Genomic DNA, 26691 nt, shown 5'->3' with positions numbered 1-26691 from the left:
TTATCGGCCCAGAAAATACGGATCTCCTGGGGGAGAAAGATTAACGAGAGCCTTATTAAAGAGCCATTCGTCAGACTGCTGCGTCCGGGAGATAGGGGGGCTGGCAGCCAGTCAGCTCTCTGTCGGCCTGAAATGAAGGGAGGGAAGGGGGAAAACAAATAATATACCATCAGATTGCGCCTGTTACAGCGAGAGATTCATTCACGGATAACAAGCCTGTCTGCCTCTCACTAGATTTCTTTATAACGCCTTTCCCACCCTGGGAACTGGGGCGGCGGCGGCGGCGGAGGGGGGGGGAGGCGGGAGCCTCAATGCGCAGCCAAACAATTTTGACCATTAAAAAAAAAAAGATTCAGTTCATCTCCCGACCTGCTCAGACTTACTGCGAGAGGGTTTGTTCGCACTTGCGCGCACCCGCAGCCTGAAAATCGTAGTGTTGTGCTCGCTTCTTTGGATGTAAAGCCGTTGACTTCGGGAGGGCGTTGCTTCTGGGTAACCATCAATACAGTCGGGCTGTACGAATAGACATGGTGCACATCTAGAAAGCTCTCGCTCATATTTTAACTTGCTGATATTTTAACTTAGGAGGAGGAAAGTGGGGGAGCCCTCCCCCAAGAAAACCAGGCGCCCCAACTTGACTTATAGAGCAATCCTATACGCGTCTACTTGGAAGTAAGCCCCATTGAGTTGAATGGACTTGCTCCCCGGAAAGTGGGTATAGGATTGCACCTTGAACTGTTTTCCTTACACGGGAATTTGGAACCAGGCTTCAGATCTGCCTAAACAGCATCAGAATTGCAATTGGTTTTAACCCTTCAACGCGACCAGACGTTGCCTTGGAGCCAAAATGATGAGACGAACTCCTCCGCCAGGCCTCTTTCTCTTCTATAAATAGCTCCTGACCTGGGTGTAATGGACCGTTTCCCTGCTGGTCCCTTCAGTGGCTGGAGCGATGCCTTTTTTCATCATCGTTTTAATTTAGCCCGGCAAGCGGAACTGATAATGTAACGCGCTGTTGGCTCTGCTTTCCTCCGGGTTGCTAGACTACCCGGTTTTATGGAGGGAGGGGGCCACCCTTGACGCCAACCAGGGGCACGACTACATATCACCCGCTGGAAATACTCCACACATCCATCGTTTGGGAAGAGGATACATCGGAAAACCCAGACTGCATTCCTCCCAAAAAATAAAAGCAAAAATGAGAATGAGAAAAGAGATTTGGGGCGGTGTGAATTGAAGGACAACATTTGGGCTTAAGTCCAATGAGTTGTGCCGCCTACCGAGCCAGAAGCCTGGTTTAGATCAGCCCGTCTTTAAAGCGCCACCGGGCTCCTTTGACCTTTTCGGTCCTGGTTGTTAGTTTGGGTGCGGGTGGGAGGAGGGAGGGAGGGAGCCGGAAAACCTCGGCCACTGAGGGGTCGTCACACCAGGGTCGCGTTGCTTTAGAAATGTTAGACCGGCGGGGCTGGATCTACACTACTGCTTTAAAGCGCTTTATAACAGTTTTGACCACTGTTGGGGCCCAGGACACATTCCAGATACAGTTGTCAGAACTGTTATAAAGCACTTTAAAGCAGTAGTGTAGATCCGGCCCGGGAGCCCTCCTTAGACGTCCCAGTCTGTTTCCAAATCCAAATCTTAACCGCGATTAGACGTGTTTGCTTACTCGTCCAAGGCCGAGGGCCAGGGAAAGGCAGCGAGGCTTTCTTAATAGGTGCGCCTTGTTTAGCACGGCCTTTTATATAATAAGAGGGCTTCCATGTCCCGAAATGAACATCCTTTAGGGATTACATTGGAAAGCTTTTCTTTTAGTTTTCTTTCCCCCCACCCCCCAATGCGGCCGAGCAGAGCGCGCGCCTCTGTCTTAACACGGTTCGGAATCAAACATTGACTCCGGCGTGGTTTTTAAATGCGATTTGCTCCCGTTCGTCTGCTCCTCGCCTTAACTCCAACTCCATCAGACACGCCTGAGGGAGAAGCCCGTTTGTCGCTTAAAGGGCGAGCCGCGGGCCATTAAAGGCTTTCAAGTCGATTAACCGAACCGATTGATCAGTTAATTAGCCCACCAAAGCAAAATATGACGGCGTGATAGCAGGCGATGGCCTGTGGGCTGCTCGTTCTCGCTCGGAGAAACGTGCCAGTTTCAGGGAAACCAAACCAGCCAAGCATCCATTTTGCTTTGGAGAGTCACTCCGAGTTCTGAATGCCTCTTGATTGGAGACAAGCCGCCGGGGCGTCTGTGAACCGCTGAGCAGCGTTTGTAAGAGGCAAACCCGAGTGATAAAAAACCACACACGCACACACTGCAAAATCTGTCTTGACGAATGTACAGATTATTGACATCGACTTAATCCAAGAGACATTCCGGCCTGTTTCTTTTATGACCGGTGTCTGTCTCACGTCTGAGCCTCGGTGCGTGTTTTTTTTTTGGGGGGGGGGACTTTTTACTGCGAAGATTGACTGACGCCAGGTATTTATTATGCCTCTCTGACCTAGGCTAAATCTGATGCCCGAAACACAAGATATGTAAGACAATTCCTTAATTCGGGAATATTAGCATTCTTTTCCAGCCTTGTACCATCCATGCATACAAGGCTTTCCGGCTCTGAGACATGTTATATAAATAATTTCCAGTTCGAGAACTCGAAGCGTTGTCTGGAGATTCCGGTTTGGAGGTCTTGGGGCGGGGGGGGGGGAGGGAGAGAAAATGCTCAATTGGGCAGGATTGAGAGAAAATGCTCAATCCTGCACGCACACCCCAGCAAGGAGGGTGGGACATGGCAATAAAGACTGCTCTTGTTACAAGCAAGGTACACACGGGCCTCTAAGGAGACTTGGCTCTGGATGGAAAGAGACCGCGCCTCAACTACATGCATCGCTTCGATGCAAGTCCCATTGATTTCAATGGACCTTTGACTAGATTTCAGCTTGTGGGGATTGAACTGAAGCGAAGCTGGACTACTGGGCGCCTCTCCAAGGTGACTGCCCTAATCTCAGTGTGACTTCAGGGACGATGCTCCATCTCTGTGACTTCGGTAACAATGTCTAGGATTGCAGCATTATTTGGAAGGAAACACCCCTGAAATCAAATGGATTTACTTTTTTTTCCTGGGGGGTGGGGGAACCCTATTGGGATTTTTGCTGATTGTTGCTGGCCTGCTGATAGATAGATAGATAGATAGATAGATGAGCCCTGCTGCGTTCCATGGGAGTCATTCCTAAGTAAATGCGCAGAGAATCGCACCATGCTGGTCTCCTAGACCTGAGCACGTGAGGTGTTGAGACTATGACCATAGCTAGACCTAAGGTTTATCCCAGGATCATCCCGGGTTCATTCCTGCCTGAGCGCTGGATGCCCTGTGTGGCACTTAGATGAACAGGTTTGACCTCAGGACAATCCTGGGATAAACCTTAGGTCTAGCTATGGCCTTTGTTTTTTATTCATCCCACTTTTCCTCCAAGGACCTCAAGGGCGAGCAAATGGTCTCCTCCCATCCACCCCCAAACCTTTATGGCCACAACAACCCTATGAGGTAAGCTAGGCCGAGAGATAGCTAATTGGCCCAGAGTCCTCGTCCAGTAAGCTTTGTGGCTGAGCCTGAATCTACCCGCTTACTAAACCATACTGGTAGTTAATTAAGGCAACTAACATTAACAGTTCTCGAATTACACAGAGCTCTTCTTCGGACATGTTAAAAAAATTTTTTTTTTCATTTTTTAGTCAGCAAGACTCGCAGCCCTTCTATTCAACTTCGTAAATATGCTAGGGGTTTTTAAATAACGATAACAAAAAATGTAAAAGTAAGTTTAAACAGGATCTATGGATTAATTGAAACCAGCTGGCCTTACTGGAGCTAGTAGGTTTCATAAACCGTTGCAAACCAAGCAGAGAATAATTATCAATGAGACGACCACAACCACTTAAAGGGCAGTAGTTGACCTGAGCAGTGTTATAATAATATGGCCCAGGTGGTAGATGTGTTTCCTTTTAATCAGCTTTAGATGCGAGTTATGGGTTCAGTCCAACTTCCTACTCTTCCGAGGAGCGATGGGTAAAGTATTCGTTTCAAAGTCATGCCATGAAAGTAATGTTCAGAATGTGCCATTGACTAGCAAAGACTCCTTTCGTTTGTGGTGAAGCAGAGAGTTAATTTATTCTTTCCTGCTTCCAGCGCTTGTTTTCCCGGTATAATGGTTTGATTTACGTAACCAAATAGATTTTGCGATTCTTTTCATTTTGATATTTTGTGCTTTTGTCCCTACACCCCAACAACCTTGAAAATCCCCCAAAACTCCTGTTCCTCGCAGGTCAAGAAAGACTTTGCCTATTTTATAAATGGCTTGAGGTTTTTGTTGTTGTTGTTGTTGTTGTTTTGCATCACTGGGGTTGGACAATGAGAATGTAGCAGGGTCGCTGTCATTGGCGGGGCTTGCCTAATTGGCTGTGCTTTCCTTTATGTAATATGAGGCAGACACAGCTTCATCCAATGAAGCTTCAGAGAAAGTCACAGAATTCTAAAGGGTTTTTTAAAGCCAAGGTTCTTGCCTGTGGCGCATTTACGCAGGGCCTGGTGGCACGTGGTTCCTGAATCGCAAGTGCTTTTATGGGGTCATCTATAGAATGCGGTCAGTTCTTGTTCCTAGTCCTCAAGGTTGCTGCAATAGGTAAAAGTCGAAAATGGGAAAGCTGTAATTCCACGCTTCAAAAAGCGAACCTCAAAGAAATCAATGCAACTAATTGCCAAATCAAGGCGATTAGGACCAGAGTAGGAAAATGTCGCTTCCAGGACAATAAGAATCCAAGAATAGAAAGCAAACGGGATAACTAGACATTTCCTTGCCAGCTTAATTGTAAAGGGCCAGGGCTTAATTTCTTTAACGGACCAGGGTTTAAGCACGAGGGTCCTGAGCCGGTCATAAGAATTGGAAGTCAAGAATTCTTTCCTGAAATCCTATCCTCATTCCAAACAGTTTCGGATTTGTTGTGGTGGTTGCTTAGTGGTGATCAGGCGAAAATACCCTGCATGTGGTCAGATGCGCTGTTTTCTCCACATGTTACAGAGCTGGTGAGTCCTGACTTTAACTACAGGTTCTGGACTGATCCTTAGTGACACCCTAGTTCAAATTTAAGATTGGGGTGATTACTCTGGTTTATTAGTAGGGAAAGAGAAAACACTGCCTTTTTGAATATGCAAAATGGAAGCAAAGTTATGAAATGGACGGCAAGCTATGTTTGCTCAGACAGTCATTTCATTGTGTTCAATGGAGCTTTCTTCCTAATAAGCGTGCATAGGATTGCAGCCTCAAGATGTTGTGATTGTTGGCTGTCTTAATAAGTCAGGCCTCATAGCTTAGAGGTAGAACATCTGCTTTGCATGCAGAAGGTCCTAGGTACAATCCCAGCATCTCCAGGCAATGCTTGCAACATCTTTTCCAGACAATCCTGCACACAGGGCCGGGGCCAGACTACTTTGCGCCCTAGGCAAGGTGAGCTACTTTCACACACACCCTCCCCCCAAAAATGCCAACTTTGATTTTTAAGAACATATGTTTCCTGGAAAAAAATAAGAAGCACAAAACTTGAAACTAATAAATTTAATTTAAAGTGCAAGAAATACATCATGCCAATTATAGCAAATAAATTGGAAAGGAACGTCTATGGGTCTAAAATGCATTATTTAATAGGAATATCACCTCCAAATCATCCCCCTCAACTCACACACACGTGCGCGTGCACACTCAGCATCATTCACTCAAAACAAACACACGCATGAACACATGCATTCACTCAAAGACCCCATGCACCCATACATTCTCTCTCTCTCTTCCGGGCGTGTTCTGGAAGTCCCCAGCGTCCCTGGTTTTGCTTTGGCTGGGCGTGCGCTGGGCGTGCACCATCTCGCCCACCAGGCCCAGCTGAATCCTCGGTCCGGGCCGGCTCACAGCCAACGTGTGTGAGTGCTGCGCTGTGCCCGGCGCCCCTCTTAGCTTGGCGCTCTAGGCAGCTGCCTGAGTGGCCTCTATGGTAGCACCGGCCCTGCCTGCACACACATTCAAAGAGAGAGAGAGTGCAATCCTAGCACAGCTAGCTCTTTCCCTACCACAGCTAGCAGTGGAAAGAGCCTTCTCTCTGCCCAACCTCTCCATTGACCAAATCACTCTTTCCTCTCTAGTATGAGGATGGGGTCAGGGGAATAGATAGTACAGGCAGAGGAGAAATGTAGATAGGGAGGACAAATGTAGGGGAGATATTTTGCTGCGGCAGAGCAGCAAATGGCAGCTTACCCACCCATCCAAGTCAAGGAGCATAGCATCCAGAGCCAAACCAGTTATTTAAGTACATGAGGCAGAAAATCCCGTAAGCATCTCTCCCCATCAATAACAAAGTAAATAACAATTTGCTGCCTTTCATGAAATCTGCATCCTGAGGCCACTGCTTCACTCTGCCTCATGGTAGGGCCAGCCCTCTGTGTGTGTGTGTGTGTGTGTGTGTGTGTGCGTGCGTGCGTGCGTGCGTGCGTGCGTCAAGGGCTGAGGTTTGTGCATCTTTGTAACAGGTGGATCATAAAATGTGTAAGTTATAGATTGCTGCAATGGCACCTGGAGATCACAATTACTTCCTGATCCTCACACTATACTTTAAGCAATCCAGTCTGATTATCTCACTGGATCAGGGTCTCTTACTTGAAATTCAAAAACTTTGCTTCAATTATAGTGCAGTTGCCTGTGAAGTATTTTAATTTTGTTATAAGGTTCGATATTTGAAGCCATGCTGGAGTAAATTATGTCTACAGAATCCCCCTCCCCACATCCACACCAGTTACTATTTTATATAAATATGCTTCTCAACTGTTCATATTACTTTCTCCAAAGACTTTAAATCTTGCCTGGAAAATAATTGCCTTCTTTTTAATGCCCAGTAGAGCCAGATCAAGTCGAATTACCTTCTGGGAGAGGGAGAAAGGGAGAGACAATCTACTGTAAAGTAATTGCCTAATTTGTACCTATTACTTCAACATCTCAAAGAAGCAACAACCTGGTTAACTTTATTAGTTGAAGATTTCCTGATACATCATCCTTATATAACTTCAGTTGGGTTTTTAAAACAAGAATAACTGATTCCATCATTAAATGAGGGGCAAGGAGGGGGCTCTAGATAGAATCCACCAGATATTGCTTTAATTGAGTTTTCAGGAAGTGTACAGAGTTGGATGCTCATCGTGTTTCTCGATGCTCTGAAGAAAAGAAATAATTACCAGGCTAGTTCAGAGATGGTTATCAAATAGCCTAGTCAAGCAGAAATCCGAGTAAGACTAGCTAGATTCGTGGTCTACTAGGTCACTGGAATGCCCTTTGTTTCTTAATTTACCAGACCCACATGACTACTAAATACTTTGGGCACGATCCAACCAAAGTGAAGCCTTTTTAGGCTGCAATCCTGTATATATTTACCTGGAAGTAAACCCTACTAAATTCAGTGGTGCTTACTTCTGGGTTGTCATGTAAAAATAATTGCATTGTTCCGCTGCAATCCTAGACCTACTTACAGAACTCAACTCTCTGCATGTCTACTCAAAAGTAAAACCTTTTGTTTTCAATGGCGCTTATGCCCAGGTTAGTTTATATAGGACTGCAGTTGTAGGTACTTGAAATTTCTTAGATTTTAGCTGGGTTGTGCTCTTCATATTGGCCATGTTACTACTGAGCCCATAGGTTGAGGTTCAAGGATTTCAGGTTTATGGATGCTGCAACTCGAGGGAACTTGCTTTCAGTGGAGGCTCTTGGCTCCAATTTTGGTGGGGCTGTGAATCCATTCTGGGTTTCAGTCAGAACCAGCTGGAATTCTAGAGCTATCCAAGATCCTGAACCTATTTCAAGGATAGGGTTCAGCACTTTGGATACCTCCTTTGGAATTCTGGCTGGTTCTGTCGGAAACCCAGGCCACAGCTAGACCTAAGGTTTATCCTGGGATCATCCAGGGTTCGCCCCTGCCTGAGCACTGGATCCCCTGTGTGTCACCTAGATGAACAGGTTTGACCCCTGGACGATCCAGGGATAAACCTTAGGTCTAGCTGTGGCCCCAGAATGGATTCAGAGCCCCACCGAAATCGGAGCCATCAGCCTCCACTGCCTACCTTATTTTTCTTTCCACTTTTGACAAATTCAGTGCAATCTGGAATTTAAACTTACTGTCCTGGTGTCAAAACATTCACACAAATTGTTATGTATTGTCTGAACAACAGGGATTTCTCTCTGTTCAGTCCCTTTATAGGCTAAAACTCGAACCTTAAAGGTCAGCCATCAAAAGCAGTACTAAAACAGGAGAGCCCCGGGTTCATTTTCCCCACTCACTGGATGACCTTGGGCTGCTCACCCTTTCTCAGACTAATCCAACCCAACCTGAGGCCCTCCAGAAGTTTTGGACTATATCAGCACCAGTCAACATGGTCAATGGTCCGGCATGATGGGAGTTATAGTCCAAGTAGGTAGGGAAAGTACTATATGAATATTTCTTATTAGATCCTTCCATTTCGAGTAGCAGTCTAAAAACTCATTAATATCAGAGTCGCCTCCCTGTACGAGTGAGGTTCAGTAGACAGGATCTGTTCCAGAGTAAAAAGTGAGTTGGGTTGTGGATCGCAGGCTTACTTGATTTTTTTTTTTTTTTTTTGTAACTTTGTAGAACTTTCCCTCCCCCCCCTCCTCTTGCACAATCCACACAGTCAAAGACATCAAATGCAAAATCTATTTCAGTCTTGAGCGTTTCGCCTCAAGGGAGCGTGAGCGCTTCCTCCTGGCCTGACATGTGCGGCGGCGTCCCGTCCCCCCCACCACCACCACCACATCAGCCACGGAAGTCTATGGGACGTTTGGCCCTGGGCGCCTTTCTCCTCTACCGCAGCAGGGCTGCTTCCGTCATCACGAGGAACAGAGCCGGGAGAAAAGAAAGGAGGCTTCCCAAGTGCTGAGCTGAGTCAAAGTGACAGGAGAAAGCAGAAATAGCCAGGCCTCACGGGGGCTTTTCTGCACACGCACGTCTTTCTCTTCCACGGATGATCGGAAGAAAGCTGGGTGCAATCCGCACCCCATGGAAGGCCACGGTCAGCAGAAGGCGAGCTGGGCTCAGGGAGCTCCAAGCCATGTCAGAACAATCCTATCTGCACTTACTTGGGAGTAAGGAGCTCACTGGACTCGGTGGGACTTGTTTCTGAGGATCAGGGCTGCCCAGTAAGAGCCACATTCACACACACACACACACACACACTTTATTTATTAATACATTTATATCCTGCCTCCTTTCCTCTTGCAAGGAACCCAAGGCGGCTTACATGATTCTCCTCCTCCTCTATTTTATCCTCACAACAACCCTGTGAGGTGGATTAGGCTGAGAGTCCGTGATTGGCCCAAAGCCACCCAGTGAGCTTCATGGCCCAGTGGAGACTAGATTTCTCGAGTCCAGATCCAGCACTCTAACCACTACACCACACTGTCATATTTCAGCCCAATATGAGACTTTATGAAGAGCAGCTAACTGCAGTTCTAGTGTTTGGTTCAATCGCTCTTGGCTTTATTTCGAAGGATCTTCCCGCTCTCCCCCTTTAAAAGCTAAGCAAATTTTAGTAGAAATGCGAGATACTAGTTTAATAAACAAAACAAAATTATCTTTATGGAGGATTACTATTCCCTGCCCTTGTACATATAAACAAATTAAAGAGACCAAACCCTGCCCATAAAGTTTATTTCGAAGACACGCTGGATTATATAAAGGGCCCCGTCTGCTCTCCTAAACACATCGATTTTGAATTAAATTGCTTTGAAATCCAGTGTACTGTGTGTATGTGAGTATAATTCCGACGGACTGACGCAAAAGAAAACGCATTCGTTCCCCCCCGAAATGAAATCGTTCTTTCGGATGATGTGACTAGAACGAACGCAGCCTTCTTCCAAGGGAGATGACTGTGAGGTGGTCCCATTGAAGCCAGACATAATAGGGCATCTGTTGCCATGGCAACCCTGAGCCACTCGGAAATGTTAGATGTCTCACAGGACTGAAAGCACTGACCGATTAATCAGTGGGAGCAAACCGATTAGGGACATTCGCTGCAGATTGCAAAGTGCTTATGAGCAACTGAGGGCGCAATCCTAAACCGGGTTTAGACGTGCTTTCTGTCGAAGCACGCATAGGATTGCGCCCTGAACCGCATTTTGTGTAGTGGGAGCTTTCCTTCCTGCCTCCTAGAGCCCGATCCTATATCTGCTCACCTGGGAGTAAGCCCCATTGAACTCAATGGGACATACTTCTGAATAGTCAGGATTTTGCTGTTAGACTGTTTATCCGTCCAAATCAACAGTTTAGGATTGCATCCGTAAACATTTTCCTGTGAAGTAAGATGAATTTCAATGCCAGAGTAAACGGGCTATAATAACGATTCCACTCCCCTCTCGCTTCCCCTCATCCACCCCCTCCAAAGACTTGCGGTCTGAGTCTGTATTTTCCCTATCCTAAATAAATAACTTCTCCAGTGAGAAGAACGTCCCAATTAGGCTGTACTCCTACCATGGATATACTTACTTGGAGTACTTCTTATTCAACAAACTGCATCTTGTGAATAAGGATGTATGGGATTGGGCGCCCCCCTCCCGCTTTGCTGTTACCTACAAGCCAGCATTTCCCCTAAATCTCCTTCGTAGGGTCGCCGCATTAATCAATTGGAATGCGTTGGTGGAATAAAGCCATTGAAATCAGTGTGACTTCCTTCTAAATAAATCTATTAGTTGTCAGAACCAATTGCATCTCCTGTGTCTCAGAATTGTGTCTCTTACCTCGCAGAATGTGTTCCACACTCCCACATTTTTGGCTTGGAATATAAATATCACCGCATTGAATGTCTCTTTCTCCTTAGGCATGTGCCTAAGATCTGAGATAAGTCAAACCTATTGAAGACCATGGAGCGACCTTTGGAGAAGGAGGCACGTATTTTACCTATGGACCTGGCTGTAATGGTCCCATTTGAATCAAATGGAAGTTACTTCCTAATAAACGTGTGCACGATCGGGCTGCACCCATGCCTGCCCAGCCCTTAATGCCTTGTTCAGATGGTCAGGTCTTCTCCCAGTGATTCACCAGGTGACATGCCAGCGGTGGCTTCTAAGAGAAGGGCCTTTTCAGCAGTGGCAGCCCAGTTATGGAACCCTCTCCCCAGAAAGACTCCCCTTTGCCCACTTTGTAACTGCGGTACCAGGCCAAGGGCTTTTTATTTTCCCACGCGGGTTAATCTGCTTTAACTTTTAAATGGATTTTATCTTCCCCATAGGATTCCATGCTGTTTTATGTCTTAGTTTCTGTCTCTCTTGCTCTATGTGTCTGTATGATTTAAGTTGGGTTTTTTCTTGTTGTTGTTGCTGTAAGCTACTGTGAGAACTTTGTTAAAGGGCGGGGTAATAAAATAAAAAGTAGTCTAGGCCAGATCTACACCAAGCAGGATATGACACTTTGAAACCGGTTTGAAAACTGTATATTGAGTGTGCCCTGGGCCCCAACAGTTGTCACAATTGTTATAAACCGTTTTAAAGCAGTAGTGTAGATCCTGCCCAGGTTAGGGACCAAGGCTGCAACTTAATGCACGTTTACCTGGGAATAAGCCCCGCTGACACAGTGGAGATTACTTCCGAGTAAACGTGTATAGGATAGGATTCCGTTGCAAATTTCTCTCTGAAATCTAATGTGGGAAGACAGAGTAAATTGTGCTGGATCTAAATGGAGAGATGTCAGGGCTGAGGAGCCACACTACATGACCTGGAAACCACCCTTGTATCACATTCCGGCTGTGGTCCGGATGAACTCCGCACATGCTTCCCGTGCTTCCTTTCCTCTATTCTTATTGCCCTGTGTTCCAAGTTTGGCCACAAAACCAGGTTCTGGAAAGGAGCTGCCTAAGAAATCTCCCAAGGCTGGTTTGGGGGCAGGCCAATTCGGTGGGGCTGTGAGCCCATCCTGGTTTCAGTCATAGCCAACCTGAACTCTAAAAGAGCCGTTCAAGGTGCTGAACCCGCTTGGGGCATATGTTTCAGTACCTTCAGAGTTCTGGCGGCTTGCGACTGAACACTCAGAGTGGATTCACAGCCCCGCCGAAATCGGAGCCACCAGCCTCCCTCGGTTCCAAGCCACGCCAGCCCGTCCCTTCGTTTCTTTGATGGCTGCCTTCCCACCCCACCCCACCCTACCCACCCCACCCCAAAGGCCACCTGACAGAAAGCCCCGGGAGGGAAGCGAGGCCGGACGCCGCCTGCCATTCCGGCCTTGACTCGTCCTGAGCTCCCCTTCTTTTCCGTGCCTGATGCCCTGCGCGCAATCTGTCCGATCGACTTAACAAGCACTTGCCACCGCCGCGCTGGGCGAGGGAAAAGGGCGCGCGTGGGTTCCTCTCCCCTCCCGCGCCGCCTTCCTCTTGCCTCACTGCCTTTCTGCCGCTGATGTCCTTTGAGCGCTCCCTCCTCCAGGCGACGCCTCTCCCGCCATAAATACGCGGCTCCTCTGACCTCGTTCGGGGAGATTCGCTCGAGCAGCCAGCCCCACGTTGACGCGGCGCGGCGCGGGGGCACCCGGCGAAGCGGCCGCGGCAGAGGGAAGGCGAGTGGCCGCGCTCGGCTCGCCCGGTCGCCTCGACGGCTCGCCGCGCGTGCTGCCGGCCGGCCGCCACCATGCTGGGCAGCGAGCTCCCGCCGCCGCCGCCTCTGACCTGTGCGCCTTGTAATGACGGTGTAGGCTTCTTGCAACGGAACAACAGCCTGGAGGACAAGAGCCGGCTGGTGAGCGCGCTCAAGGAGAGGCAGTCGTCCAAGAACCTGCTGGCCTGCGAGAACAGCGAGAAGGACGCAGCCCGCTTCCGCAGGACCGAGACCGACTTCTCCAACCTCTACGCCCGCGGTAAGTCCTGGATCTTCTCCTCCTCCTCTCTGGGCTGTATTTGCTCCCCACCCCGCTGCCCCAGCGCCCGTTTTCTCCAAACTCACAACCCCGTCCCCTCGAGGAAAGGGAGAAGGGTTTGAGGCGGGAAGAGGGCAGTGGCGGCTGGTGGCAGCTCCGGTTTTCGTGGGGCTCTGAACCCATTCCAGATTTCAATCCGAACCAGCCAGCACTCTAAAGGTGCTGAAACTATTTGGGGGTAGGGTTAAGTACCTTGGATAGCTCATTTAGCGTTCTAGCTGGTTCTGACTGAAACCCAGAATGGATTCACAGCCCCACCGATATCAGAGCCACCGGGGCCCGGATCTGCACCAAGCAGGATATAATACTATGAAAGCAGTATGAAAAAGGTATATGGGATGTGTCTATGGGCCCCAACAGTTGTCAGTGCACTTCAATACCATTATAAAGCAGTAGTGTAGATCCTACCCAGCTTCCACTGAAAGAGGGTGTAGTATCCCATGTTATTGATTTGATTTGATTGGTACTCCACCTTTCTCCCCAAAATGGCACTCAAGGTGGGTAGATCCTTTGGAATGAATGTGAGACTTAAGTCAAGACTAACTTACGCCCCATTCATTTCAATGGGTCTGCTCTAGGTAGGACTAGCACTGGGTACCACCCAGGAGGACCAAGAGGGTGGAAGTGTACAAAACGATGCCCGGTGTGAGATGCCCTCCAGATGTGTTAGGCTGGTGTGGTGTGTTGAAAGTGGACAGAGAAAGGTTTTTCTGCCACTGCCCTATGACTGGAAGCCAGGATCATCCCATGATTTCGAATGGCGGGATAGTCAGTGGGATGTTTGGCACACAATCCTAAGGATACCCACTTTCTTGCTGAGAGTAAACCCCATGGAACTCAGTGGGACTTCTCGGTCAACAGGGATAGGAGTGTACAGCCAATCTATGTAATTGTCTGGTAGAAGATGTGTTGGTGGCCACAGAGAATTGATCTGTCAATGGGCAGCCACCATAGCTGAATGGACCCTCTATTCACAGAGGCAGGAGATCCATGAGTCCCAGATTCTGGGGATATACAAAGGTGCCTTCCTGGAAGCATCTGTCCAGCCACTGTTGGAAAAAGGATGCTAAACTGGGTGGATTTTCAGCCTTATCCAGCAGGGCACTTGTTCTTAGCTGCTACCACCATCATACACACACATACACATACCCTCCAAATCCTACATCCTTTTAGCCCCTCTCTCCTCAATGACCAGCTTTGTCTTCCTTCCAAAGAACTCTGGCTTCTTAGATTCCTTAGCAGACTCATTAGCCAAAGAGATTGTACTGTCAGGCTTGATTTGGAGTATGATGCGTAGATGGGTGTGATGTGTACTCACCCTTCCTGTTCCTGCCTTTCCAGGCAGCTGGGGTAATGTCTCCATTCTGCTCTGTTATTGAGCTTCCCAGCAGCTTTTGGTGCAGGATTAGATGGTCTGATCTATCTCAGCTCCAGTGCAGGTGGTTCTCTCATTGCCTTCTCCGAACCACCCACATCATCCCAGCTCTATTTCTAGTGCATCTATTTGTCTAGCAGGCAATACATACTCTCATCAGCGCATAGACCTGCTCTTCAACAAATTCTAAATAGCTCCTCATTTCCCCACTTTCATTTCTGCAAGTAAGCAAAGGTGACCCAGGCTGATCTCCAACAGCTGAAGTGTTTTGGTTTAAACCAGCTTTCCCTAACCTAGTGTTATGGACTTCATCTCCCATCAGCCCCAGCCAGCATAACAAATGGCCAGGAATCTTGGGATTTGTTGCCCAAAACATTTGGAGATCACCAAGTTGAGGAAGACTCCTGGAACTTCTCTTGGCTGCGGACCCTGCTGAATGGTTGCAGTCATGAAATTGTGTGCGCTCTGAAGAGGTCTGGATTTCAGTTGCGCGTTCAGGACTAGTTCAAGGCTCTTTCCACCGAGAGTAAAGTTTATGGACTGTAGCTATTATATACGTAAAAGTGTGCTTAATATTCATGATGGTGGGTGGATTCCTCAGAGATAAAGTTGTATAGTTGGCAATTAGTGTATCCTAAAGTTAAATAAATTTATTTGGATACATGCATTAGAGAGCAAGAGTGAGAGTGCAGGGGTTAATTTCTAAAATGAGAGGCATGAAGCTCCCTGGAAGTCAACCGTGCCCAGAATCATTGAGGCACAGGGAGCTAATTGTAAAAGGCACTCTGTACATGCTCAAAGTCACTTGTCTTACTGAGTGGTAGCCATGTTAGTCCAATGTAGCGAAAACTAAAAAGAGCCTTAAGGCACCCTTCAAGTCTATCAATTTGATCCTATGCATGTCTTCTCTGAAATAAGCCACAGTGAGTTCAGTTGAGCTTACTGCCAGGGAAGTGTATAGGTTTGCAGTGTAATAGGTTTACTGTGACACAAACTACAGCCCACTTGGTTAGGCGCATTCAGTGGTATTCTCAATCTGTTCTTGAGTATGGTAGGAAGAATTGTAAACAACGGGGGCGACATTCAAAGGGAACCAACTGTTTGTTTCTCACAAGCTCTCCTGACTGGGTCCCTGTGCCAAATAGTTTTGTTATAAGCAGGGATTGACACTGTCCCGTGTGTGTGTGTGTGTGTGTGTGTGTGTGTGTGTGTGTGTGTGTACTTATTCATTTATTTTATTTTATTTATTTATTACACTTATATACCGCTCCCATAGCCAGGGCTCTCTGGGTGGTTTACAGAAATTCTAAAATTAAGATAAAAACGAGTATACAAAATTTAAAATTCTAAAACACAGAACATACACACATAAAGCATTAAAAACCATTAAAAATGCATTCATGTGTGTAATCATCTGACAGTCTGAGAATATGAGAGCCCACTTCATTGTGCCTCTGACAAAGTGGGCTGTCTAGTCCATGAAAGATACCACAATGCATCTATTTAATCTGCAAGGTGCCACAAGATGTTGTTGTCTGTGGTTCTTCATATATTTGGAGCAGGGGAAAAGAGAGGGAGAAAGAGAGAGAGGGAAGGAGGGAGAGAGAGAGATTCATCAGACAAGCATTTTACTGCACTCATGGATTTTCACAGGTCCCTCTCATTAAATTGAGTACAGTCCAGAGTGCCTCAGGTTTACTTGCTTGTCGTATGTTTGCCTGGCTCTCCGCTTTGCCTGGGTGCTTAGCACTGAATGACCAGGAGCCACAATTTGATGTGTTGGGTTACATCAAGGCCAGCATCAAAGGTAGGTATGGTTGGGCACCGGCCAAGGATCTACACCCCAGCAGGACAGGAGCCTCCTGGAGTTGCTCCTCCTCTTCAACACTGAAACCTGCTTGTTCACTTGCCTCTTGCTCAGGCTCAGATAACAGAGGTGGTGAGAGGAGCAGCAGAAGATGCCACTGTCTCCTTGCTGCCTGGTGCTCTCTGCCTGTCAACAAAGCAAGCAAGCAAGTGGTTAGCACTGATGATACAGAGGATGAGGGGCAAAAACAGCTGGGGGGATTCCACATGTCGTACTGAGGGCGCTTCCATGTGCCCCCAGTGCGCACCCCGCCTTCTTCGGCCGAGCTCTCCGACCCGGCCGGCGAGGAGGTAGGTGGGTGGTGGCGGCGGCAGCAAGGACGCCTCTTCCTCGTCTCTTCGAACAGGCAAGTTACACGATCGCTTTGGGTGCGCACTGGGGGCGCATGGAAGCGCCCTCAGTACGACGTGTGGAATCCTCCCTGGAGACCATGGTGGTGAGAAAATAGACTCATTGAAGGGGAGCCAAAGCTGAGTTACATTTCTGTGGTCTGTCTGTTCCATTTGATGGCAAGCAGGTCATTTCATGGCCAGAGAAGGACACGATATAGTATCATCTGTGGGGGCCTACTTTCTTGAGTTAGAGTTCTATTCCCCACCCCCGACTGAAGAGTAGTTTGCCAACTGAGGATAAAATGTGTGGCAGGAGCCTGCAAATTCTCTTGCTGCTCTCTCTAACAGGGTTGGGTGTTTATTGGTCCTTTGCTCAGATTTGTTGCCAGCCAAGAATGGCGAGGAACAGACGGTGCAGTTCCTTCTGGAGGTGGTGGACATTCTCCTGACCTATGTGAGGAAGACCTTTGACAGGTCCACCAAAGTGCTGGACTTCCACCACCCACACCAGCTTCTGGAAGGCATGGAAGGCTTCAACCTTGAGCTCTCTGACAACCCGGAATCACTTGAGCAGATCCTGGTGGACTGCAGAGACACGCTGAAATATGGAGTCAGGACAGGTGAGAAAATGCCCTAGGTGTTGCATGATACAAGGAGGTGGGAATGCTGCATAGGTCGTTCTCAGGCCATGGTCTGAAGGCACATCAAGTAGCATCTTGGCTGAAGCTAAGCAGATCTGGATTTGGTCAGTGCCTTGATGGGAGACCATCTGGGAACTCACTGTGTGTTGCTTTGAGTTCCATCATGGAAGAAAAGACAGATCTAAATGTAGTAATAATAAACAAAATAATCCATGCTAGTGTGGTGCCAGAGCCCATGAATGATGCTGTAAGAGCAAGGAGCAAATCACCCATGGAGCATAGTTTCCTCCTGGTGTTCCTGAGCATGAAATCCTCTTCACGATTAAATTTCCAAATCTTTGTGCCACTGTTTAATATAAACTCCTCACAACTGTAGAAGCCCCTTTGCTTGGAGATGCAATTCTTCAAACTTGGGCATTATGAGACCTCAGTTTGGGTAGGCCTTTGTTGGTCAGGGTCTGGTAGAGTCAGGATTAAAAGAGCTTTTGTAATTCTTATTATTGTCTTTTATATACCTCATAGTACCTATGGCTGCAACCCTATAAACACTGACTCAGGTAAATGCTCCATTGAACACAGTGGAGTTAACTTCTGAGTAAACATGCACAAGCTTGCATTGTATACTACCATTATCCCCTTCGGGTCAAAGAGTTCCCCTTTTCTTTTCTTTAAGGAACAGGATTTGTGGCTTTGGCATACAAACCAATTACATAGGCTCATTTAACAGTTTGCCACAAGAACAACTCAGAGTATAGACTCAATGAGCTGGCCCAAGAGACTTTGGTATTCCTAAAGAATAAACACATGTTTATTGTTTAATAAACATGTGGTTATTCTTTAGGAATCTTCTAAACAGCAAGTCTGCAAGCAAACCAGCCATACACAATAGGGACGGGCTATCGCTCACTGCCACTACCCACTCATTGGGAATTCTTGTAGCACCCATGGCCAGCTTTGGAAACACAATTAGACTGCTGAACCATCCCACAATAAAATGATCTGGCATTGGTATTTCAGTCTTTGTAGTTAAAGTTGCAGGAGCCCTGCCCTCTATACTAGAGTGACCAGATTCAAAAGCGGGCAGGGCTCCTGCAGCTTTAAGTGTTGCAATGATGAAGGAATTTCACCAGGTGCTGCATGCCTACAAATAACACTTGCCGAAATTCCCTTTTCTATACAACTGTTAAAGATACAGGAGCCCTGTCCTCCTTTCCATATGGTCACCCTAGTGTAAATGCAGACCAAAACTGTTGATTTCTCAAAAAAAAATATTGTCTACCTTCATTTTCACACACACACCCTGAAAAGCAAATGCTTTGGTTTGCCCAGTGACCATGAGGTAGGGTGACCATATGGAAAGGAGGACAGGGCTCCTGTATCTTTAACAGTTGTATAGAGAAAGGAATTTCAGCAGTTGTCATTTGTATGCATGCAGCACCTGGTGAAATTCCCTCTTCATCCCAATACTTAAGGCTGCAGGAGCTATACTAGAGCGACCAGATACAAAAGAGTGCAGGGCTCCTGCAGCTTTAACTGTTGTGATGAAGAGAGAATTTCACCAGGGGCTGCGTGCATACAAATGACACAAGCTGAAATTCCCTTTTCTACACACCTGATAAAGACACAGGAGCCCTGTTCTCCTTTCCATATGGTCACCCTACCATAACGCCTTGTTTCAACCAATTAGTCTTGGGCATTTCATTTTTGTTTGCTCCTTTCTTTTTGTGAGGGTGTGTCTGGGCCAAGGCAGGGTGAAACAGAAAGGAGCAACACTAGACGGAAGAAGAGAAGACCAAATGGTCCAGTGCCCAGGTTCCTATGTTCCCACATTTAACCCCACAAACTGTCCTGGGTGCTGGGGCCCCTGCCCATATGGGGATATTTTGTAGACATTTCCTCTATGGGTAGAAAAAGGGAAGCACACAAAACATATACAATGCAGCAGGTTGTAAGAGCCTCTTTGTATGAATGAAACAGTGGGTTAGATCCAGGATCTGCCTTCCATGAATGGAAGGGCTCCACTCACGGAAGGTGCATCCACCTGAGTTCTTGGGATACCCCTGCTCTCTCCACACATCACAAATCACCCCATTCAGCAGGATACCCTGTAGCATTTGCAGGGGCCTGGAGCGGCTGCTGCGGAGAGGAAGGAACTGGGAAGTCCACTTCCGCTGGCCAAGTTGCACACGCCTAAATCTTGATTAAACCCATTGTAAATAATGCTCTGTTTGTAGTGCCTACCTATGCATTTCTGCTCAGAAGTATGTTGCTTTGCGTTGAATGGGTCGGGGATTGCAGTCTTAGTTGTAGTATGGTCTAGTGTTCAGATCTGAACCTTGGTTTAGGAAATATATGAAGTCGTATCCATGGGAAATGTGAGGAAACAGCCAGTTTTAAACCATTGATTTAAATTGTCTTGTTTTAATACCTCCACCTTCTGCTTTGTGTGCATGCTTGCTGGCTCACATCAACACGCCCCACCACTCACCTTGCCCCCCCCCCAGTGACTCATGTTTTCTTGCCCACATTAGGCATTTCTGATTGTCACTCCAATGGGCATTTTGTAGCATTGGGTGTAGACAGCCCAAAAATACACACTTGAGAAGTCGTAATCTCTTTCACTTGATGAAATGCAAGCCGCCGTATCTCGGGGGAACAATATCATTAGGTAAATGAGGGCATAAATGAGTCTGAATTTGCAGTTTTTCTTCTTTATGTTCCCAAGACATTTAATGCCAAAAAACAAAGAAAGGAAAGCAGGGACTTGGAGTCTTAGGATCATTAATACTTGCAACCCTACTGATAACTCATTATACAAGGCAAGTCTTCTGCTTCTAGGTCATTTCAGAGTAAGATATCAAATATAATTTCCATCATAATCTTTCCCATTCTTTAGTGAGCGTGAGTATACTCAGGCCGACTTCATTTTAAAAGTCTTTAATTTTCATGTTGGAAGGTTGCCTGAAATGTTTCAAATCTATATTGCTAGAAAAATCTTAATGCGTAATAAATTTGACTGAATATGAACCTCAGCAATAACAGGGCAGCCTTGCTCCTCCTCCTCCTCTTCTTCTGCACAACTGGGCTTGTATGACGCAAAGTTGCCAACTGATGATTCAATAAGATGCTCATTCGACTGGGAGCCAGAACTTGTTGTTGGTAGGATTGGGAGGCATTTTCACCCAGGTGTGATTGTGTGGGGTGGGAGGGTGGGGGGAGACTTGTTTGTTAGTTAGTTTTAATCAATTCCCAGAAGATTGTGCTGTCACTTCCTCCTCTTAGGGCACAATCTGATGCAATTTTAGACAGGAAAAAAAAACCCCTACCGTTGCCAGCATGCCCCAGCCAGGGCATGCTGGGAGTTGCAGGACTTTCTTCAGTGTAAACATGCATTGGATTACAACCTTAGTGTGCAGTCCTATGCATGTCTACTCAGAAGTAAATCCCATTGGGCTGTACCAAATGTCGGTCTGACTTAGAGTGGACCCATTCATTCCTATGGGTCTACTCTAAGTAGGATCAATATTGGATACAACCCATTGAGTTTAATGAGGCATACTCGTAGGTAAGTGTGTGCAGGAATGCAGCCTTAATGTCTCCAGCTTAGTCTGGATAATCACACAGGATAAGACAAACAACTGGACTTCCATATTGAGCCATAATATCTCTGATTACCAGGTACTTGGGGGCAAATAACAGGGGCAGGTATTACCCTCATGCCTTGCTGTTAAGCTTCCAGTGGCATCTTAGCAGCCAGTGATAAAAACAGGAAACTAAATTACTAGTTGGATATTTGATCTGATCTGGCAAAGTGTGGAGTGGATGTGGGCTGCTGCCTAAAGAAATCTACCTTAGGGTAGAGGGTTGGGAACGAACTCTTCAGGTGCTCCTCAGCCTTGCGTCTCTAAATTCAAGCACCTTTTGTATTTAGCATCTTTCCAGAGAGTTTCTTATGAAGAGCTTCCTATGAAAATCATTTGAAAGAGAAGGGGAAACCAATCTGGAAGAGATTTCCAAATCCTTGGGGAAATCAGGACAGAAAATTATTTTGTGTGCCTCACGCTGTGTGTGGGTACAGGGGCTTCCCAGTTCCCTTCTATAAGCAGGACAATGCTCTGTGTACTATGGGAGAACATTTTGTTTCTGACAAGAGAAGGGACCTCCAGCGTGCATGGGGCTTTGATTTACCCCTCCTACTTTGTATCAAACCAATGGACCTGTTCTTAGTCTTTGGAGCAAGGCAGATGAGCAGTCCAATAGAACCACACTACACCAGTGTGGTGTAGTGGTTAAATTGTTGGACTGGGGCTTGGGAGAACCAGGTTCTAATCCCCACTCGGCCATGAAGCTCCCTGGGTGACTTTGGGCTAGTCACTGACTCAGCCTAATCTATCTCACAGGGTTGTTGTGAGGATGAAATGGAGAGGTCCTGGCCCACGAGGGAGCTGTCCAGCAACTTCAGCAAGGTTCACACGCAAAGCCGGAAGGCCAAATGCTGAACAGCTGGGGAACTGTCCAGGTTGCAGCAAGGGGTGCCTGGCTGCCCCACTCATCCTGGTACCCTAGTGGTGCCCTGATCTTGACCCCCCTTAAAGCAAAACTTCCTCCTCTGAAAAGGAAGTGATATCTCGTGCAGCCAGGAGAGCAGTGTGCATTTAGAACTGAGCTTCGGTTAAATCTGGAGACAACAGAATTGGGAGGCAAGGCAAGATGGGGAGCATTTGGTCCCTCAATTATGCCAGTTCCCTGGCTGGAGCAACTTCTTGGAGTGTGGTCTGAGGGGCTTTGACTCCCCTTAAGCCTGATTCAAACAGAGGCCTGTGGTTAATTCCTCAGCTGATGAGGAGCTCTCATCTGAATCTGGCTTTGAGAATTGTCAGGTATCATCATCATCATCATCATCATCATCATCATCATCATCATCATAAACCTGCAAGCAGGAACTGTCTTGTTTTTATTGATTGTATATTAGCCACTCTGAGAGATTTTTGGCTGAGGAGCAGGATAAAAATGATGATGATGATGATGATGATGAAGAAGAAGAAGAAGAAGAAGAAGAAGAAGAAGAAGAAGAAGAAGAAGAAGAAGAAGAAGAAGAAGAAGAAGAAGAAGAAGAAGAAGATATGCAAGTTTTCTGAACTGGCATATAATTCCAGTTTTAAACTTTCAAACTGTTTATTTAAAGTTCTTCCTCAGAGGTCTTGTTTTAAAAAAAGAAAATAAAGCAGACATCATTCCTGTGCCCATTGAAGAGCTCAGGAGGGCTTTCGAACCGCTGTGGCAGAAGAGATGCCCCAAGCATTTATCACACACCAAGCTCTCTAAGGAACAGTGGAGCACAGAAATAGAATTAACTTTAACTCTTTAGGCCTGGTTCTATGTGTTGTTGTTGCACCAACGTGTAAGGGGTCAGGATGGGGCACAGGCGATCACTCTAGTATGATGGCTCCAGTGTTATCTGGAAGCGCCATCACACAAAAGCATGATATATGATGAGTTGGATGTTATTACATGCTCAGGCTTCACTCCTTCATTTCTATAGGATGAAGGAACGCTACTCGGGCAGCATGATGAAGGGTACTGTAAAAGGACAGGTGGCAACTCTCTACTTTAATATAGTATTTTTATAATATTATACTATGGTGTTTGGGGCATCAAAATGTCTTGGATCACCTCCAATTCTGCTATGGATTTCAGCAGATTGAGAAACAGACATTAAATCTTGGTAGTGATGGTGCTGAATCCAGTTGTTCACAGTCCCCCCCCCCTGCATACACACACACACACACACACAGAGTATGAAGATTTTCACTTTGCAGTTCTTACAGAACGGACACGTTTTAGCAAAAGCATGTGATGATAACAGAGAAGGGTGGTGTGGCCAGTTGTAAATGTGTTTTAGGAACATTCGGGAGCTGCCTTATAATGAGTCAGACCTTTGGTCCATCTAGCCCAGTATTTTTAACACTGGCTGGCAATGGTTTGCCAGGGTTTCAGGCAGGATTCCTTTCCTCACCCTACCAGGAGAAGTCATGGATCGAACCTGGGACCTTCTGCATCCCAAGTATTTACTCCATCCCGATGAGCTACAGCCCCTGCCCATTGTGAAACAGTATCACAGAGATTGGATTTAGGTTTCAAGTAAAGCCCTTTTTGGTTGTGCATCAAATCTTAATGTGAGTCCTAATGTGATTTGACAGTGTTCTTCTCGCTGCTGGCCTCTGAATCTCACCAGTTTTATCACGCAGTGTCAGAACAAGTTATTGGAGCGTCTCCAGGGATTTGCGTGAAATATGTTTTCTGAGTTACCTTCTCTCTCAGAGCAAAGGAGAGTCAAGGTTGTGTGACATTGGGGCTGTTTGCATGACATGACAATCCACCATGGGTTATTTAACCCACAGTGAGGCTGGGGCATGTGTGAGGCACATGGGGAGGCCATTTTGAATATGCAACCCTAGCTCAGCGGTTGTCATGTCATGTGAACCCAGCAAGTGTGGGTTATGCAAGGATTGTTTAACTCTTGCATAACCCATGCTCACCAGCTTTGTACAGCTTGACAACCCCCGAGATGGGGTTGCATATGCAACTTAGCACCAATAGGCACCATGGCTCATCGTGGGTTAATTATTAAGCCATGATGTGTTGTCTGAATCTAGTCCCCCTCTAAAAATCTCTTTCTTTGCCTAAATTTACTTAATAAAAGTCTACTGGGGGAAATTGGAAATAAAAGAGACTTTTTAAGCATACCATTTAATTCCACATTTTCCTGATTAAAAAAGAAATTACAACTAGATGGTAGCTTTGACTCTGGGTAGCTTCACACAATCACGATAAATGCAAATTTGTTTCTCATTGGTTGCATGTGGCCTCAAGGTTGCATTTCTTTAATGGGGAGATCCTGTTTTCTGAGCACTTTGTGCACTGTGTTTTGTATATGAGGGAAATGTTGGCCAGCTCTTTCACCGATCATGTGTTCCTGTTGCGATTGACATGATTGCTACAAAAAACTGCACATCTCACAGACTGAGAAGATGGTTGTGCGAGTGTCATGGACAACCATTGGATATTCCCTGTGGTGGAATTACAGAGGCATGTAGTGATGAGGGCCGGTGAGATGTAATGTACAAGATTGTCAACCTTGGACTGGAGCGATCTGTATTCAAATCCCCGCTCGGCCGCAAAGCTCACTAGTGACCTTGAGCCATTCACCATCTGCCTAATCTCCCTCACAGGATTATTGTAAGGATAAAATGGAGCAGGAAAACCCCGTTAACGTTGTCCTGAGTTCCTTGCATGAAGGGTGGGTTATACGGGAATGAATAACAATCATAATCCTCAATCGTCTAAAACATTTTAAGGTGCATGTGTGTCCCATGCAAGCACAGTGTTGCTTTACATTTTATTTTGAAATGCAAACACTTTAGATTTGATATTCCTAATCCAACTTCCTCATTTTAACATTGTTTAGCTGTACAAAGAATTCCATAGTCTTAACCAGGCTATCTCAGGACATTGCTAACATTAGGTCACTGTAACCTTTCTTGCTCCTAACTCTTGTCTTCCCAAGTTAATAATAACTTGGGTAACAACAGAGGCCAATAAAGAGCCCTGGATTGGTTAGGGCCTCTTTTTCTTTTCTTTTAGTTCTCCTGGAGTTATCAGCCCTTTACTGTGCAAACAAACCCAAAGTTAAAGCACGGCCTAGAGAACTTATCTCAAGACCAATTGTTCATCTAAAAAAGCTTTACGTGTATACATTTTGATTGATGTCATTTGAATTGAACAAAGAAAACACACACACACACACACACACACTTTTTTAGTAGTGTTTTCCATAGGAAAAGATTTGTTTTCGTAACAGGGGCAGTCATAATAGTTGCCCTGCCACACTTACTTCAGGAATAATGGAAGATCCTTATAATTCAAACAGTCCTAGATCTGAAGTCCAAACAGGGCATGGGAAATCCCAGAGCTGCTTCTATTATCTACAGCAGCTTTACCCAACCTGGTGGCCTTCATAGGTGTTGGACTACAACGCCCAGCATTCCCAGCCAATATGGCCAATGTAGGGTGACCAACTGTCAGGATTTCCCCGGATTTGTCCTGGTTTTTGTTCTTTCCATAGTGTCAGGGGGGATTTTCTATAATTTTCAATAATGTCCTGGAATGACACACCTTCCCCTTTAAGGCTGCCATTAGCATGGCAGGAGGGAATGACATGCTTTCTTGAGGCACATCATTCCCCCACCCCGAGCTCCAATTGAGGTCTTAAAGGGGAAAGTGGGTCATTCGTGGACGTTATAGAAAAGGCCCCAATTGGAGTGGATGGTAGTGGTGCAGAATGAAATCCTTTCCCCTCCTCCACTCCAATCGGGTTCTTTAAGGTGGCGGGGGAATAACGTACTTTTTGCAGGACTCAGAAAGCTGCTTCCCCACACACACACTAGGTGTCCTCTTTTTTGGTTTCCCAAATATGGTCACCCTAGCCAATGACCATGTGGGATGAGGATGAGGGTTGTTGTTGAATAACACATCCGGAGGGCACCAGGTTGGGGAAGGCTGATTTATAGCAAGGGTGTTCCAAAGGTAGATCAAGGTCTACTGACATTTCTTTGGATGATTTAAGGCATAATCCTCCATGAGTTTAGACAGAGAAAAGGCCTATAATTCCCAGCATGCCCTAGCTATCTTTGGGGCATGCTAGAGGTTGTACGACATTTCTCTGTCCAAACATGCATAGGATTGCACCCTTACAATAGGTCAGCATGGGTTTCTAATGTCTAATAACTAAAATATCTCTCTCTCTCTCTCTCTCTCTCGCCTTAGCTAGACCTAAGGATTATCCCAGGCAAATGGAGGGGTTGTCCCTGCTTGCTCCTGGTATCCCCTGTGTGTCATTTGGATGTAAAGGGGTGATCCCGGGACAATCCCGGGATATAGGCCTGGTCTAGCCATGGCCTCTCTCTCTCTCTCTCTCTCTCTCTCTCTCTCTCTCTCTCTCTCTCTCTCTCTCTGGCTGCTGAATCAAAGCAAATTCAGTGGAGAGGAGGGGAGGGTCAGGATTGGATTTTTATGTGGAAAGGCGAACAACTCATGTCTGAGAATCGAAACAAATTCCTAGGCTGCGCATATGCGGAGAGCATGTTCTTTACTCTTTTTTTAATTCTATGCCTGCCCAACTGAGCCATCATGGCTCCAGTTGGTGAATCTAGTGGTGGTGGTTGTGGGGAATAATGCCCCAAAGCCTGTTGTCTGCTCTCCCTTGGTCTATAGGACTTAATAGAGTTGGGTAGGGTTGGATCATTTCTATGCAATGAGCAACCTGACAAACATACCCATCCCTATTTATTATGATTTATTTCCCCACACACGCACATTCATATAAATTAAGTGCTAATGCCTTCTGAACTCAGAAATTTCCCTTCAAAGGAAAAGAAAAATCCATGAAGCTAGCTATTCCTGTCACTCTTCTGTCTACCTAAATTGTA

The 26691-nt window shown here is 46.4% G+C and overlaps 1 protein-coding gene across 3 annotated transcripts in view; it reads left to right on the top strand.

The window, feature by feature from the left end:
- GAD1 (glutamate decarboxylase 1) overlaps positions 1-26691 on the top strand; it is a 69451-nt gene that overhangs the window by 9406 nt on the left and 33354 nt on the right. For all 3 annotated transcript variants that reach the window (XM_063116405.1, XM_063116404.1, XM_063116403.1), the window contains exons 4-5: positions 12767-12928; positions 16940-17182. In XM_063116405.1, coding sequence (XP_062972475.1) covers positions 12767-12928; positions 16940-17182 — 405 coding nt within the window. The remainder of the gene's footprint in view (positions 1-12766; positions 12929-16939; positions 17183-26691) is intronic.

This window comes from Elgaria multicarinata, chromosome 2, assembly GCF_023053635.1.
Source record: "Elgaria multicarinata webbii isolate HBS135686 ecotype San Diego chromosome 2, rElgMul1.1.pri, whole genome shotgun sequence".
NCBI lineage: Eukaryota > Metazoa > Chordata > Lepidosauria > Squamata > Anguidae > Elgaria > Elgaria multicarinata.
This window is presented reverse-complemented; position numbering and strand designations above follow the sequence as displayed.